This window comes from Vipera ursinii (assembly GCF_947247035.1).
Source record: "Vipera ursinii genome assembly, chromosome: 3".
NCBI classification, from domain to species: Eukaryota; Metazoa; Chordata; class Lepidosauria; order Squamata; family Viperidae; genus Vipera; species Vipera ursinii.
Genome location: NC_139516.1, coordinates 209675469 through 209692003, shown reverse-complemented (window position 1 = coordinate 209692003; position 16535 = coordinate 209675469). Strand labels below are relative to the sequence as shown.

The 16535-nt window shown below is 47.5% G+C and overlaps 1 protein-coding gene across 1 annotated transcript in view; it reads right to left on the bottom strand.

The window, feature by feature from the left end:
• Nucleotides 1-9732: 9732 nt before the first annotated feature.
• Nucleotides 9733-16535, bottom strand: part of LOC310638781 (ly6/PLAUR domain-containing protein 2-like) — a gene marked incomplete at both ends in the record, with an annotated part of 9400 nt that continues 2597 nt past the window's right edge. Inside the window, 2 exons of the mRNA XM_083360140.1 lie at nucleotides 9733-9944; nucleotides 14897-15016. Coding sequence (XP_083216266.1) covers nucleotides 9733-9944; nucleotides 14897-15016 — 332 coding nt within the window. The remainder of the gene's footprint in view (nucleotides 9945-14896; nucleotides 15017-16535) is intronic.

Below are 16535 nucleotides of genomic sequence, written 5' to 3'. Positions count from 1 at the left end.
ACTTTGCCGCACTACGTAGGACTGTTGAATTAGTGCAAGGAGTAAGACTGAAGCCATGTAAGAGGTACCTGAATTGCAATGCATGTAATCAGGAAAAGAGCAAAGCAACCCCTGCAAACAGGGTAAACGGTTTCAAGACCACTGTCCCTTTGGGATGTGTGTCAAGAAGGTTGCTGGTTAGTTTACCTGGAAGAACTTTGGACCACCTGCCACCCCTTCCTCAACTAATTCTTCAGCCTGCCTGGTGTGGAAAGTCAACCCCCCAGGGAAGGTAATATTAAAAGGGCTGTTGTTGTTAGTTGCGAAGTCATGTCCGACCCATCGCGACCCCATGGACCACGTTCCTCCAGGCCTTCCTGTCCTCTACCATCTTCTGGAGTCCATTTAGGCTCACGCCTCCTGCTTCAGGGACTCCATCCAGCCACCTCATTCTCCGTCGTCGCCTTCTTCTCTTGCCCTCCACCTTTCCCAGCATTAGGCTCTTCTCCACTGAGTCCTTCCTTCTCATTAGGTGGCCAAAGTATTTGAGTTTCAGCTTCAGGATCTGGCCTTCTAAAGAGCAGTCAGGGTTGATCTCCTCTAGGACTGACCGGTTTGATCGCCTTGCAGTCCAAGGGACTCGCAGGTGTCGTCTCCAGCACCGTAGTTCAAAGGCTTCAGTTCTTTCAAAGGGCAGAAAAATATATTTCCTCAAACAATCTTAAAGAGGCAGGAGAACATGCTCAGTTTTTTCTTATAGCCCCAGGTCTCCCTCCCCCAAGCAGAAACCAGCTCTGCAGAATTGCAGACGATAATCTTGTCAGAAAGACTGGAGTCAGGAAACTGGGATTAGGAAGAAAGATCTCTAGAACCAACAACAAAAATCCAACACACATCAGCCATAGCCCCAGGGAAGCAGGATGTTATATATTGACTGTTTAAACTGTTATTCACCTCACACGTTCGTGAGGGAAACACGGGTTTATTCTCCTCACACGTTCGTGAGGAAGAACACGGCAGCCCGTTGACAGCTGTCAAAAGGGCTGCCGCGTCTCATCCACGCAGACGCAGCAAGCGGCTGACTTTGACAGCTGTCAAGCTGCCGTGCAGGCGCAGCTCACTGACAGCTGTCAAAGTTGCCTGGGCCGTGCATGCGCAGAACAGCCGGAGCTGTCAAAGCTGCCAGCTGGCCACAGCAACAGCTCATTGACAGCCGCGGCTGCTACAGCTGATCTCGCTCGATTGGCTGCCGCCACGTGGCGGGAGAACTCCTTCCACTGATTGGTTTAACGTTCAGTTTTGTGTGTATAAATAAGAGTGAATCCCGGCAGTGCCTCGCCCGGGACACAATCTCAAAATAAATCGTTCTAACTGTGCCTGCTGCCTCCTGGTCTTCCCTCGATGACAAAACACAGGACATGACCTTGGGGACATAATAGCATTAACCCACCACCATTAGAATACCAAAAAGGCACACTCAGACTCAGGTCAAAGTTCATGACACAGGAACAACTCCAAACAAAAGGCTCCAGAGGGTATAGAAACCCACTCCCTATATGTGTTCACTCTCTTTTCTTCCAGAGCCATCTTCCTGTCTGGCTCTCCTCTTCAATAAACTGCAACCTTCTTTCTAAAGCCGTCATCATGTTGTTTATTCCCGGCTTGGACTGAACCATGAAGAAGACTTTTCCTTCGACACTGGTTAACTATCTCAGCTGGTATATGTGTAGACAGTCCTCAACGTACAACACATTGTCCAGAGTTACAACAGAATTGAAAAAAGTGACGACCATTTTTAAACACTTACGACTGCTGCAGCATCCCCAGGATCACGTGATCAAAATTCAGATGCTCAGCAACAGACTCATATTTATGACGGTCGCGGCATACCAAGGGTCACGTGATCCCCTTTGGCAACCTTCTGACCAAGCCAAGTCAGTGGAAGACACCAGATCCACTTAAGAACTGGGTTACTAAGTGAACAATTGCAGTGATGGACTTAACAACTGGAGCACAAAAGGTCATAAAATGGGGCAAAACTCACTTATCAAATGTTTCACTCAATTGCTCAATTGCGATTGTTAATTTATTTACTTTCTGGATGATTTTATTGTTTTTAATCCCAAAGATGCTTTTTCCATGAGGCAGTTGGATTTTCTTTGTTTTTTTTTAAAATGTTTTTTTTCCAAATTGTTTTACTGGTTTTATCATTTTAGAATTGTAAGCTCCCCAGAGAAATTGAAGAAACAAACAAACAAAAAGAACAAAAAAAATAAGCTTAATTTTAAAACTAACACCACGAGGGAACGAAGAACGGATTCTCAGTTTTATCTGCGTTCTTCAATACTTTGTCAGGCAAAATGCTGACTGCTTACTGCTAAGCTTGTAAGCCGCCCTGAGTCTTCGGAGAAGGGCGGGATATAAATTTCTCTTGGGCAGAGCTCGAGCGAGCGAGCGAGCAAGGGAGGGCGGCGGGAGCGGCCGGCGTGTATTTCTCCGGCTATGCAGGCGCGGGGCGAAGATGAGCTCGGGAAACGCTCCGCGGAGCGAGGCAGTTAGCCGGCCGCCGTAGCGGGATGGGGTCGGCCAGCGGGAGCCGCAGCAGCCGAGAGCCGCCAGCGCCGCTGCAGCCGCGGTGGTTAGCTTGGGCTGGCCGGCTCGGGCGCTGCGGGGCTGCGGCGAGCGCCGCGCTTTTGGCCGCTCTCTGCTACTGGAACTCGCTGCAGGGCGAGTTCGTGCACGACGACGTCTGGGCGATTGTCAACAACCTGGACGTGCGACCGGGAGCCTCCCCGCTGGCCGCCTTCTCCGACGACTTCTGGGGCAAAGGCATGGCCGAGAACACCAGCCACAAGTCTTACCGCCCGCTCTGCGTCCTCACCTTCAGCTTGACCGGCGTTTCGCTGGGCTGCCGGTTTGCTTTCTGCTCAGCTGCTCAGCTGGTCGTCGGGAGTTTCCGGCTATGTCGGGCGGTCTTGGCTTCTTCGGCGGCGTTTGGAGTTCCCGGCGGCTGGCGGCGGCGGTGCTGCGGCGGCGGCGACGGAGCTGTTTGCGATCTGCGTGGCCTGCCTTTTCTACCGTTTTCCTTTCGACCGGCCTGCCTCTGCTTTCTGCCTGCTTTCTGCCTGCATCAGCCTAATGGCGACGACGACGGCGGCGGCGGCGGCGGCGGCGGCGTTGTTCCCGGGCCGTTTTCGGGCCACTTTACCATCGACTATTGTGGTCTGGCCTGCTTTTACCGAACCGTTTGTCCCTCTGCCTCCTGGACCTTTTTGGCCCGTTTCTCATCGGCGGTGGCGGTGGCTCTCCCCGGATTGTTTGCGGCCTTGGCGGCGTTCTGATGGCTACGGTGGCTACGGTGATGGCGGCGGCTGTGTCCATAGCGGCTCAGCGGCAGCGGCTTCGATGACTCAGCGATGGTGTTATGCCCGGTTTGCCGGCCCCCCGGTTGGTTTTGCATATCCCAGATGGGTTGGCACCCCCACTGCTTCTGATGGCCCTGAAGGTTCCTGGGCTAGCCGGTTGATCCCGGTGGAGCCCAGTGGGGCCTTGTGGACTTGGGCCATTTTGAAGGACTTTGGAAGATCGGCGGGGAATTTAATGGACCTGGGGGAGCCAATCTTTGTTGACCACAGTCTGGAAGGCCCCAATAATTATCGAACTAAGGGCCTATGGACTGGTGGTCAGTTACAACCTCTGGGAATGTCGAGACAACGGGGGACTTGGCTGTTATCAGAATTGACTATGTTGGCTTGTTTTTGCTTTTACAATCGACTGCGCATTGCCCCTTATACCCCAAAGGACAGAGAATTCTGGGTATGGGCCATTGTGAGAGGATGGCCGAATTTACATCTCCTGCCCCTAGAGGTGAGAGCTCTATGGGGCAGGCCATACCCAGTGGGGTTGCTCCAGACTTCCATCCCTCCCCCCGAGAATTGGCTCTGTAGCCGTAGTGAGAGGACGGTGGTAGGCCTGCCCGGGGGGGCTTATCCAGCTGAGTGGCAGCGGCTGGACGGAGGCCTGGGACTCCCTCTCCGAATAGATCCTCCTCATGGACTATCATCTATGGACTGCCTGCGATTCGGACTGCTATTTATGCCTTCCTTTAAATATTCGTCCACGGACTTGTGCGCCCTCAGGGGTGCTCCCCCCTCCTGGGTGCGACCCGCCTTGCCAGCCGATTATAACCTCGAGGAAGGGCCCATTTATTGGGACCCTGAGAGTTGGCTGGGCACGGGTAGGGGCCTTCGACGTAGACCTAATAAGAGGCCCCTGATTATTTTTCTTTCAAAATTTTTTAGGGGGTTAGGGAGGCGGGAGGGTTCTTTTGGTTGTTTGGATAAGGGGGGCTATCCAACTACCGCTGTTCTGGCTAGGGCCGATGGAGATCGCTGGGGGGATGAGCGGGGGTCGGTCACCTCCGGGGCTCCAGGGCTGGTCGTGGGGCTACCTATTCCCACGACATCAGGGAATGGCAGCAGATGAAGGAGCAGAGGGCCGTATCGATCTCAGGGAAGGCCTCTCCGCTACTTACAAGCGGTGAGGCACTCCGACCCTCTGGCTCTACCCCAAGGTCCCGGGAGTGAGGGTGTGCAGCCCCCTGAGCTCCGGCTGGTGTATTTGAACGCCAGGTCCGTCGCTAATAAGGCTCCTCTCGTTCGTGATCTGGTCGAGGGTGAGCAGGCGGACCTGGCTTGCATCACGGAGACTTGGTTGGGCCCAGAGGGCGGGATTCCTCTGGTTGATCTTTGCCCACCAGGTTTCCGGGTGCTGCACCGGCCTCGGGCTCAGGGTAGGGGTGGGGGTGTGGCTGTTGTTATAAGGGAGACCTTGTGTCCGCGGGAGGCCACTGTTCCTCAGATAGTCGGGTGTGAGTCTCTCTTTTTGAGATGCGGCCCTGGTGCGCAGTTGGGCTTGCTGCTGGTGTACCTTTCGCCTAGTCATGCAGCAGCAGCCCTGCCTGAGCTGCTCGATGCCCTCTCTGCGCTGGTGGTTGAGTTCCCGAAACTTATAGTTTTGGGGGATTTCAACCTACCATCGCTGGGAGGATCATCTGAGTTGGCCCGGGAGTTCATGGCTTCCATGACGGCCATGGACCTGACGCAGGTAATTTCGGGACCGACTCATGAGGGAGGCCACACCCTTGACCTAGTTTTCTTATCTGGACGGTGGTTAGATGATCTTGGTGGGGACTCTCCAATTATTATGCCCCTGTCATGGACCGATCATCATCTCCTGCGGCTGGTCTTCCGTTTTGCCACCCCCCGCCGTGGGTGTTTGGAACCAATTAAATGGTACCGCCCCAGACGCTTAATGGATCCCCAGAGGTTCCAGACAGCTCTGGGGTCCCCACCTGCCTCCCTTGCTCACAGCTCGGCAGATGCCTTAGTGGAAGCCTGGGAAAGGACGGCCACTGAGGCTCTTGACCGAGTTGTACCCCTGCGGCCCCTGACCCGGTGCAGATCCCGTCGAGCTCCATGGTTCTCTGCGGAGCTTCGGGAGATGAAGCGTCGGAGACGGCGCCTAGAGAGCGGTTGGAGGTCCAGCCGATCCGAATCCGACCGATTGCGACTAAGAGCCTACATTAGGTCTTATCTCGCTGCGATAAGGGAGGCGAGGTCTAACCACTTCGCCACCCTTATCGCGTCCGCAGATAATCGCCCGGCCGCCCTGTTTAGGGTGACTCGCTCCCTCCTAAATCAGGAGGTGAGGGAGGATCCCTTGCAGGGCCGTGCCGAGGAGTTTAACCAACATCTGTCGGACAAAATCGCTCGGATTCGGACCGGTCTGGACTCTGACTGGGCAGAGTCTGACGATCAGGACACGGGTGGTCTTGTCGATATCATCTGGGAGGAGTTTGATTCTGTGACTCCGGAGGAAGTGGACAGGATCATGGGGAGGCTGAGCACCACCACATGTTTATTGGACCCGTGCCCTTCCTGGCTGGTTTATGCAGCCCGGGAGAGGACACGCAGCTGGTTCCAGGCAGTTATATCGGCTTCTTTGAGTGAGGGTATCTTCCCCGCCGTCTTGAAGGAGGCGGTGGTGAGGCCTCTCCTCAAGAAGCCTGCCCTGGACCCGGCTGTATTGAATAACTTTCGTCCTGTCTCCAACCTTCGCTTTCTTGCGAAGGTTGTTGAGAGTGTGGTGGCGCATCAGCTCCCTCTGGTCCTGGATGAAGCGGATTATCTAGACCCGTACCAATCGGGTTTCAGGCCCGGGCACAGCACGGAGACGGCATTGGTCGCGCTGGTGAATGATCTCTGGAGGGCTCGGGACAGGGGGCATTCCTCTGTCCTAGTCCTATTAGACCTCTCGGCGGCTTTCGATACCATCGACCATGGTATCTTGCTGCGGCGTCTCAGGGGATTGGGAGTGGGAGGCACAGTTTTACGGTGGTTCTCCTCCTATCTCTTGGGACGTTCGCAGTCGGTGTTGGCAGGGGGGCAGAGGTCGACCGCGAGGTCTCTCATTTGTGGAGTTCCTCAGGGGTCGGGCCTCTCGCCTCTCCTGTTCAACATCTACATGAAGCCGCTGGGTGAGATCATTCGTGGCTTTGGAGTTGGGTATCATCAGTACGCTGATGATACCCAACTTTTCTTTTCGACCCCAAACCACCCCAGTGATGCCCTCGACGTGATGTCCCGTTGCCTGGAGGCGGTTCGGGTCTGGATGGGGAGGAACAGACTCCAGCTCAACCCCGACAAGACTGAGTGGCTTTGCATATCTTCATCCCGGGTTTATTCGGACATTCCACCTCTAACTATGGGGGGTGAATTATTACCCCCCGTAGATAGGGCTCGCAGCTTGGGGGTCCTCCTAGATTCACGGCTCACCTTGGAAGATCATATAGGAGCCGTGACTAGGGGGGCCTTTGCACAGGTTCGCCTGGTGCGTCAGTTGCGGCCCTATCTTAGCCGGGATGATCTGTGCACGGTCACTCATGCGCTCGTGTCCTCTCGTCTGGACTACTGCAACGCTCTCTACATGGGGCTGCCCTTGAGGACCACTCGGAAGCTCCAACTGGTACAGAATGCAGCCGCAAGAGTGGTGTTGGGAGTCTCCCGATACTCCCACGTTACACCTCTGCTCCGTGAGCTGCATTGGTTGCCAGTTGTCTTCCGGGTGAGATTCAAGGTACTGGTAACGGTATTCAAAGCACTCCATGGCATGGGGCCGGAGTACCTCAGGGAACATCTGCTGCCGGCATCAAGCTCCCTGCGCCCTGTGCGTTCCCACAGAGAGGGCCTCCTCAGGGTGCCACCGATCAGAGAATGTCGATTGGTGGCCCCCAGGGGGAGATCCTTCTCTGTGGGCGCTCCGGAGCTGTGGAATCAGCTACCGGTTGAGCTCCGGATGGCGCCCGATCTTCGCTCCTTTCGCCGCGATCTCAAGACATTTTTGTTTGTACAAGCCGGCCTAGCCTGAGGGGGAGTGTTGGGGTTGTTTTATCTTTTGTTTTTTAATTTTTCTGGGGGTTTTTAGCGTTGTATTTATATTGTTTTTAACTAGGGCAATTGGTTAATCTGTTTTTAATGTTTGTATTGGTTTTTTTATTCTGCCCTGTGAACCGCCCTGAGTCCTCAGGGAGAAGGGCGGTATATAAATGTTATTAAATTAAAATTAAATTAAATTAAATTAAATGTAATAAAAATTAAAATTAAAAAATTAAATAATAATAATAATAATAACTGTACATATTTAACTTTACAAAATCTTGTATTGAATTCATCAGACAGGATGGGCTGAGAAGGATGGATACCGTTCCATACCACGGAGGGATGTTGGGAATCACGTCTCTCTGGAAGCCACAGAAAGACAATCTTTATGTTTTGGCAGGGCAAATATTCCTCTTTGCTTTACATCAGAAGGTTCAAAATAGCTTCAGGAGATCATGTGACCCAATAAAACATCTGGATCTGGCATGGAACAAAGATTTGATAGGTATATTTGGAAATACTGCCCCTGGATTAGATACAGAATACCCAATGGCATGTTGTAAGAGGAGGAGGAGGAGGAGGAGGAGGAGGAGGAGGAGGAGGAGGAGGAGACGACAGGAAAAGGAAAGAGGGAGGAAGAAAGACAGGGAATGGAAAGGAAGCAATAAAAGAAAAATGAGGCAGGCAGGCAGGCAGGAAGTGAAAAGTAGTAGGAGGAAGAGAGAAGGAGAAGAACAAGGAAGAGAAGGAGAAAGAGAAGAAGAACAAGCAGGACAAGGAGAGGGAGGAGGTGGAGGAGGAGATGGGAAAAGGAAAGAGGGAGCGAGGGAGGGAGCGAGGAAGGGAGGGATGGAGTGAGGGAGGAAAGAAGACAGGGAAGGAGAAGAAAGAAAGAAAAGAAAAATGAGGGGAGGCAGGCAGGCAGGCAGGAAGGTGTGGGAAGTCACCCCCCCACCCCCCGAGAAGGAAATATTAAAAGGGCAGAAAAATATATTTCCTGAAAGGATCTTAAAGAGGCTGAAAAGCATGCCCAGTTTTTTCTTAATAGCCCCAAGTCTCCCTCCCGCAAGCCGAAACCAGCTCTGTAGAAATGCTGGTGTAAATAATCCATTCAGGAAGGTTGGAGGCCTCCAGCTAGAAGATTAAGAAGACAAAGACACCTAAAATCTACATACCCCACCCAAACTTTAAGACAGGACATAATAGGATTAACGCACAGATGCCAAAGGGGCACACCCAGACTCAGGTCAGAATACATGACACAGGAAGTACAAAGCCTCAAACAGGAACAGGAAACCACCTGAAGAGCTCCAGAGGGTATAAAAACCCACTCCCTACATGTGCTCAATCTTTTTTTCCTCCAGAGCCATCTTTCTGTCTGGCTTTCCTCTTCAATAAACTGCAACCTTCTTTCTAAAGCAGTCGCCATGTTGTTTATTGCCGGCTTGGACTGGACCACAATGAAGACTTTTCCCTCAACAAAGGAAAAAGGAGGAGGAGAAGAGAACAAGAAGGGAAGGAGATAGAGATGAAGAACAAACAAGAGAAGGAGGAGGAAGAGGAGGAGACAGGATTAGGAAAGGGAGGGAGGAAGGAAGGAAGGAAGGAAGAAAGATGGAATGAGAAGAAAGTAAAAAACAGAAGGCAGGCAGGAAGGGAAAAGGAGGAGGAGGAGGAGAAGAAGAGAAGGAGAAGAACAAGGAAGAGGAGGAGAAAGAGGCGAAGAAGAACAGGGAGGAGGAGGAGAGTAAGGAAGAGGAGGAGGAGGAGAAAGGAGAGGAGGAGAGTAAGGAAGAGGAGGAGAAAGAAGGAGCGGGAGGAGGAGGAGAGTAAGGAAGAGGAGGAGAAAGAAGGAGCGGGAGGAGGAGGAGAGTAAGGAAGAGGAGGAGAAGGAGAGGGAGGAGGAGGAGAGTAAGGAAGAGGAGGAGGAGAAGGAGAGGGAGGAGGAGGAGAGTAAGGAAGAGGAGGAGGAGAAAGAAGGAGCAGGAGGAGGAGGAGAGTAAGGAAGAGGAGGAGGAGAAAGAAGGAGCGGGAGGAGGAGGAGAGTAAGGAAGAGGAGGAGGAGGAGAAAGAAGGAGCGGGAGGAGGAGGAAGGCATGTGTGTTTCAATATTGGAGTAGGAACAGATGAAAACTACATTCGCTACTAATGTCACGGTCCTTTTCTTCCCCCTTTCCCATTCTTCTGCTCCTGGAGACTCTTCTCCTCCCCTCTCTCCATCTCCACCACCTTCCAGCAGGAGACACCCCGTCCTTGTTTAGGCCCCGGGGAGTGTCGTCTTCCCCACAAACCAAGCCAGCCCGTCCCTGGAGGGTTATCCTTGAAGCCAGAGGAGAGACACGGCGAGGACGACGGTGAAGCTCAGGGCACCAAACTCCGCAGCGGCTGCCTGACCCGCCCCCACGTTGCACAAATCCGTGTGACAGCAGTAGTCGGGGTGGTTGTCGCCAATGGCATCCGGCTCAGAGGGCACACAGGTTTTGGAGCAAGATTTGCTGACTGTGATGTTTCCAAAAAAGGGGAAACCTGGGGGAGATCAGTAATGACAAGGGTAAGAGGTGGTGGGGGAGGGAAGGAAATAAATAATAATAACCAGGGTGTTGTTTTGTTTTTTGTTTTTTGTCATAGAACACCCAGAACGGAGTTCTGGCACCTTTTTTGGATGGAACCTTGTAGGGTAGGCAAGGTGGGTTGTATGAAATGTGTGAGTTCCGGCACCTTTTTCTTTTACAAAAAAAGCACTGTATCTATCTATCTATCTATCTATCTATCTATCTATCTATCTATCTATCTATCTATCTATCTATCCATCCATCCATCCATCCATCCATCCATCCATCCATCCATCCATCCATCCATCCATCTATCTATCTATCTATCTATCTATCTATCTATCTATCTATCTATCTATCTATCTATCTATCTAATCTTATCTATCTGTCTGTCTATCTATCTATCTATCTATCTATCTATCTATCTATCTATCTATCTATCTATCCATCCATCCATCCATCCATCCATCCATCCATCCATCCATCCATCCATCCATCTATCTATCTATCTATCTATCTATATCTATCTATCTATCTATCTATCTATCTATCTATCTATCTATCTATCTATCTATCTATCTAATCTTATCTATCTGTCTGTCTGTCTATCTATCTATCTATCTATCTATCTATCTATCTATCTATCTATCTATCTGCTATCTATCTATCTATCTATCTATCTATCTATCTATCTATCTATCTATCTATCTATCTAATCTTATCTATCTGTCTGTCTGTCTATCTATCTATCTATCTATCTATCTGCTATCTATCTATCTATCTATCTATCTAGATATCTATCTATCTATCTATCTATCTAGATATCTATCTAGATATCTATCTAGATATCTGTCATCTATTTCATCTATCCTTCTATCTTCTATCTTATCTCTCTCTCTCTCTCTCTCTCTGTGTCAGTCCCTCCCTCCCTGTCTGTCTGTCTGTCTGTCTGTCTGTCTGTCTGTCTATCTATCTATCTATCTATCTATCTATCTATCTATCTATCTATCTATCTATCTATCTATCTATCTATCTATCTATCTATCTATCCAGGGCTTTTTTTCTCATAGAACGCTCAGAATGGAGTTCCGGCACCTTTTTTGGATGGAACCTTGTAGGGTAGGCAAGGTGGGTTGTATGACATGGGTGAGTTCCGGCACCTTTTTCTTTTAACAAAAAAAGCACTGATAATAACAATTATTATAATAACTGTGATGTTCAGAAGGAGCCCAGCCAGTGGTGGGATTCAGCCGGTTCGCACCACTTCGGCAGAACCGGTAGCTGGTTTTTTTGTTTTTCCCAGGCTGGACTTCCGGAAGCGGCATCCATGCAGAGAACCGGTTGTTCCCATATTGGAATCCCCGCACTGAGCCCAGCTTATCATTAGAACAAACCAAGATTCTTACTCTCAGGGGTTACTCAGGCCATAGAAAGGAAAGCCTGGAGCTGCTGATTGGATCTAGACCTTTCCCCACATCCTGCCCAGCCAGGAAGGACAATGAAACATCTTTTGGGGTCCCTCACGGTCCACTGAGAATTTGAGCTCTCTCCCAGACACATTGTTTCTATTATAAATCAATAAAATTCTCTCTCTTTCACCAAAGCACCAGAGGGAAGGACGAGAAACAATGGTTGGAAACTGACCAAAAAGAGAAGCAACCTGGAATTAAGGAGGACAATCAACCAGTGGAACAGCTTGCCACCAGAAAACCTGGGTGCTCCATCACTGGAGGCTTGAGCAAGGGGTTAGACTAGAAGACCTCCAAGGTCCCTTCCAGCTTCTATTCTATTCTATTCTATTCTATTCTATTCTATTCTATTCTATTTCATTCCATATATTCTACTCTACTCTACTCTACTCTACTCTACTCTACTCTACTCTACTCTACTCTACTCTACCCTACTCTACTGTATTCTATTCTATTTCATTCCATATACTCTACTCTACTCTACTCTACTCTACTCTACTCTACTCTACTCTACTCTATTCTATTCTATTCTATTCTATTCTATTCTATTCTATTCTATTCTATTCTATTCTATTCTATTCTATTTCATTCCATATATTCTACTCTACTCTACTCTACTCTACTCTACTCTACTCTACTCTACCCTACTCTACTCTATTCTATTCTATTTCATTCCATATACTCTACTCTACTCTACTCTACTCTACTCTACTCTACTCTACTCTACTCTACTCTACTCTACTCTACTCTATTCTATTCTATTCTATTCTATTCTATTCTATTCTATTCTATTCTATTCTATTTCATTCCATATATTCTATTCTACTCTACTCTACTCTACTCTACTCTACTCTACTCTACTCTACTCTATACCTCCCTCTCTCCCCACATATCTATCATCTTCACATTAATCTGTCAATCTTTCTATCTTAAATTCCTTCCTTCCTTCCTTCCTTCCTTCCTTCCTTCCTTCCTTCCTTCCTTCCTTCCTTCCTTCCTTCCTTCCTTCCTTCCCTCCTCTGTAAATTAATATATTTCTGACTTCACTTATCAGTCTGGGCTGGTCCAGGCTTGAATTCCCAAGTTTGTTGGGTTCATACAACACACTAAACCATTTTTTCTTTTTCCCACGGCTCCCAGCTCAACCTAAGCAAGCATAGCCATTCGGGAAGCTGCAGAGGTGACTTTTTGATGCAGTTCGATGTGTTGCATAAAACCAGCCCTGAGGGGTTAAATATTTATTTACCGGAAGAGAAGTAAGGCTTGAAATATTAGTTCAAACTCTTCACTTAGTAATCTATCAATCTTTCCATCTTAAACCTCCTTCCTTCCTTCCTTCTACTGTAAATCAATATATTTCTGACCACTTATCAGTCTGTTATTTTTAAATCTCTCTCTCTCTCTCTCTCTCTCTCTCTCTCTCTCTCGCTCTCTCTCTCTCTCTTTCCCTCTCCCTCTCTCCCTCTCCCTCTCTCTCTCTCTCTCTCTCTCTCTCTCTCTCTCTCTCTCTCTCTCTCTCTCTCTCTCTCTCCTTATCTATCATCTTTACATCAGGCTGCCAATATTCATTTACCAGAAGAGAAGAAACCCTTGAAATATTAGTTCAAACTTTTCACGGGCTTAAAAAAAAAAGCCACATGAGGTAACTCAGTTAACCTGGTTAAAGGTCAGTCCAGCACATTTTTTTCCTTTCTTCTCCTTTTAATTTGGAGCTTTCAAGTTTTGTCCATGCTCCACCAATCTATCACAATCCCCAGCGGCAGTCTGTCGGTCCAGCTCCCTTCGTGTCCTTGATTTAATCTTGATTTATTATTGGTTGTATTTTTACAATGGATGATTTTACTGTTATTTTTTTCCCCAATTCACAGGTGCTCCTTCACATACGACACAACTGAGGCCACACTTCTGTCTGCTAAGTGAGACAGTTGTTCATTGAGTTTCATCCTCTTTGACGGCTTTTCTTGCCATGGTGGTTAAGTGAAGCACTGTAGTTGTTTAAGTTAGAAAATATGGTGGTTAAGCGAATCTGGAATAGAACAGAGCTGGAAGGGACCTTGGAGGTCTTCTAGTCCAGCCCCCTGCTCAAGCAGGAGAACCTATACCAGGGATGGCAAACCTTTTAGAGACCGAATGCCCAAACTGCAAGCCAAAATCCACTTATGTGTTGTCGGGTGCCGGGTGGGCGTGGTGATTTGGGTGGGCGTGGCCATTTGGGTGGGCGTGGCCACAGTGGTAAAGGCAGACTGGGTAGGACTAAAAAGTTCAATCAATCAATTCCAACTTTGCTAGATCTTTTTTTTTCCCCGCAAGAAGTTGAAATTGAATCGATTGAACCATTTTTTTTTTTGCACACAGCAGCGAAAACGTTTTATAAAACCCAGCTGAAGGCCTAGGACTGGGGCGACGGTGCACGTGCCCACAGAGAGGGCTCTGCGTGCCACCTGTGGCACACGTGCCATAGGTTCACCGCCACTGACCTATGCCATCTCAGACAAGTGACTGTCTAGCTAGCATCTTCTTAAAAACCTCCAATGATGGAGCGCCCACGATTTCTGGGTGATATATAACTAATAAATGGGTTGGAAATCTCCTTTCCATGGGGGGTTTTGTAACACGGTTACAAATGTCCAGTCTCTTCTTAAAAACCTCCAGTGATGGAGCACCCACAACCTCTGGTGGCAAGCTGTTCCACTGGCTAATTGTCCTCACTGTTAGGAAGTTTTCCCTTAATTCCAGAGCCTTGGTGGAGCAGTGGGCTAATGCCTCCTTAAGTAACACCAGCTGCCTGCAATTAGTGCAGGTTCGCATCCCACCAGGCTCAAGGTTGACTCAGCTTTCCATCCTTCCAAGGTAGGTAAAATGAGGACCCAGATTGTTGGGGGCAATAAGCTGTCTTTGTAATAATGCCGCTTGGGGGGGGGGGCGCGAAAGACCTAATAAGCAGGCATATACATAGAATGAAGGCTATTGCTAAGCACATTTAATTTGTGTTTAGATTGTAAGCCGCCCTGAGTCTTCGGAGAAGGGCGGGATATAAATGGGATTAAAATAAATAAATAAATAAATAAATAAATAAATAAATAAATAAATAAATAAATAAATAAATAAATAAATAAATAAATTCCAGGTTGATTCTCTCCTTGATTAGTTTCCATCTGTTGCTTCTTCTTCTGCCTTCTTGATTCGATCCCTCTCTCAAGGCAACCTAGGGCTGCATCGGCTTTTTTGGCTGCTGCTGCACACTATTGGCTCATCTTAGAATCCATGATGTAGGTGTGCCTGCAGCATGGATTCCAAGACACCCTTGTCCCTGAAATGAGCATAAACTGCTCAGAAACCCATCAGCCCACAGAAGCAATGAAAACAGCTTTTTTTTTGCTGCCTGAAAGTTTCAGGACAAAGGTAAACCCTGGAGCAAAAGAAGTAAGGGTGAATGCACAGGTGAGCTGCGTCTCACCTGAATCCACCGAGTGGACCGTTGTCGTGCAAGCAGTGGTGTTCTCTGGGCAGGGGGTGACGGTGAGGCAGTAGCTGACATCCATGGGTTCACTGCAGGTGTAACACCGCAAAGCGACAACTACAACACCAGAGAAGAAGATCAGAATCACCAGGGTGGGGAGACACGCTTTCTAGCAGGACTGAGATTGACATCCTGACAATCTGGTGTAAGCAAGCGAAGGTTAGCTTTTCACTTTTGTAGAATGGAATGGAGTGGAGTGGAGCGGAATGAATAGAATAGGATAGAATAGAATGAAACGGAATAGAACAGAACAAAACAGAACAGAAAATATGGAATGGAATAGAATAGAATAGAATAGAATAGAATAGAATAGAATAGAATAGAATAGAATAGAATAGAATAGAATAGAATAGAATAGAATAGGATAGGATAGGATAGGATAGGATGGGATAGGATAGGATAGGATAGGATAGGATAGGATAGGATAGGATAGGATAGAATAGAATGGAATGGAATGGAATGGAATGGAATGAAACGGAATGGAATGAAACGGAATGGAATGGAACGGAACGGAACAGAACAGAACAGAACAGAACAGAACAGAATAGAATAGAAAAGAAAAGAAAATATGGAACAGAAAATAGAATAGAATAGAATAGAATAGAATAGAATAGAACAGAACAGAATAAAGAATAGAATAGAATAGAATAGAATAGAACAGAATAGAACAGAATAAAGAATAGAATAGAATAGAATAGAATAGAATAGAATAGAATAGAATAGAATAGAATAGAATAGAATAGAATGGAATGGAATGGAATGGAATGGAATGGAATGGAATGGAATGGAATGGAATGGAATGGAATGGAATGGAACGGAACGGAACGGAACGGAACAGAACAGAACAGAACAGAATAGAATAGAAAAGAAAAGAAAATATGGATCAGAACATAGAATAGAATAGAATAGAATAGAATAGAATAGAATAGAATAGAATAGAATAGAATAGAATAGAATGGAATGGAATGGAATGGAATGGAATGGAATGGAATGGAATGGAATGGAACGGAACGGAACGGAACGGAACGGAACAGAACAGAACAGAACAGAATAGAATAGAAAAGAAAAGAAAATATGGATCAGAACATAATAGAATAGAATATAATAGAATAGAATAGAATAGAATAGAATAGAATAGAATAGAATAGAATAGAATAGAATAGAATAGAATAGAATAGAATAGAATAGAATAGAAAAGAAAATATGGATCAGAACATAATAGAATAGAATAGAATAGAATAGAATAGAATAGAATAGAATAGAATAGAATAGAATAGAATAGAATAGAATAGAATAGAATAGAATAGAATGGAATGGAATGGAATGGAATGGAATGGAATGGAATGGAATGGAATGGAACGGAACGAAACGGAACAAAACGGAACGGAACAGAACAGAACAGAATAGAAAATATGGAACAGAACAGAAAATAGAACAGAACAGAGAATAGAAAAGAGAAGAGAAGAGAAAATAAGAGAAAATATGGAACAGATTGGAACAGAATGGAATAGAATAGAATGATTGTCCAATCTCTTCTTAAAAACTTCCAGTTGTGAATGCACTAACAATATGTGCA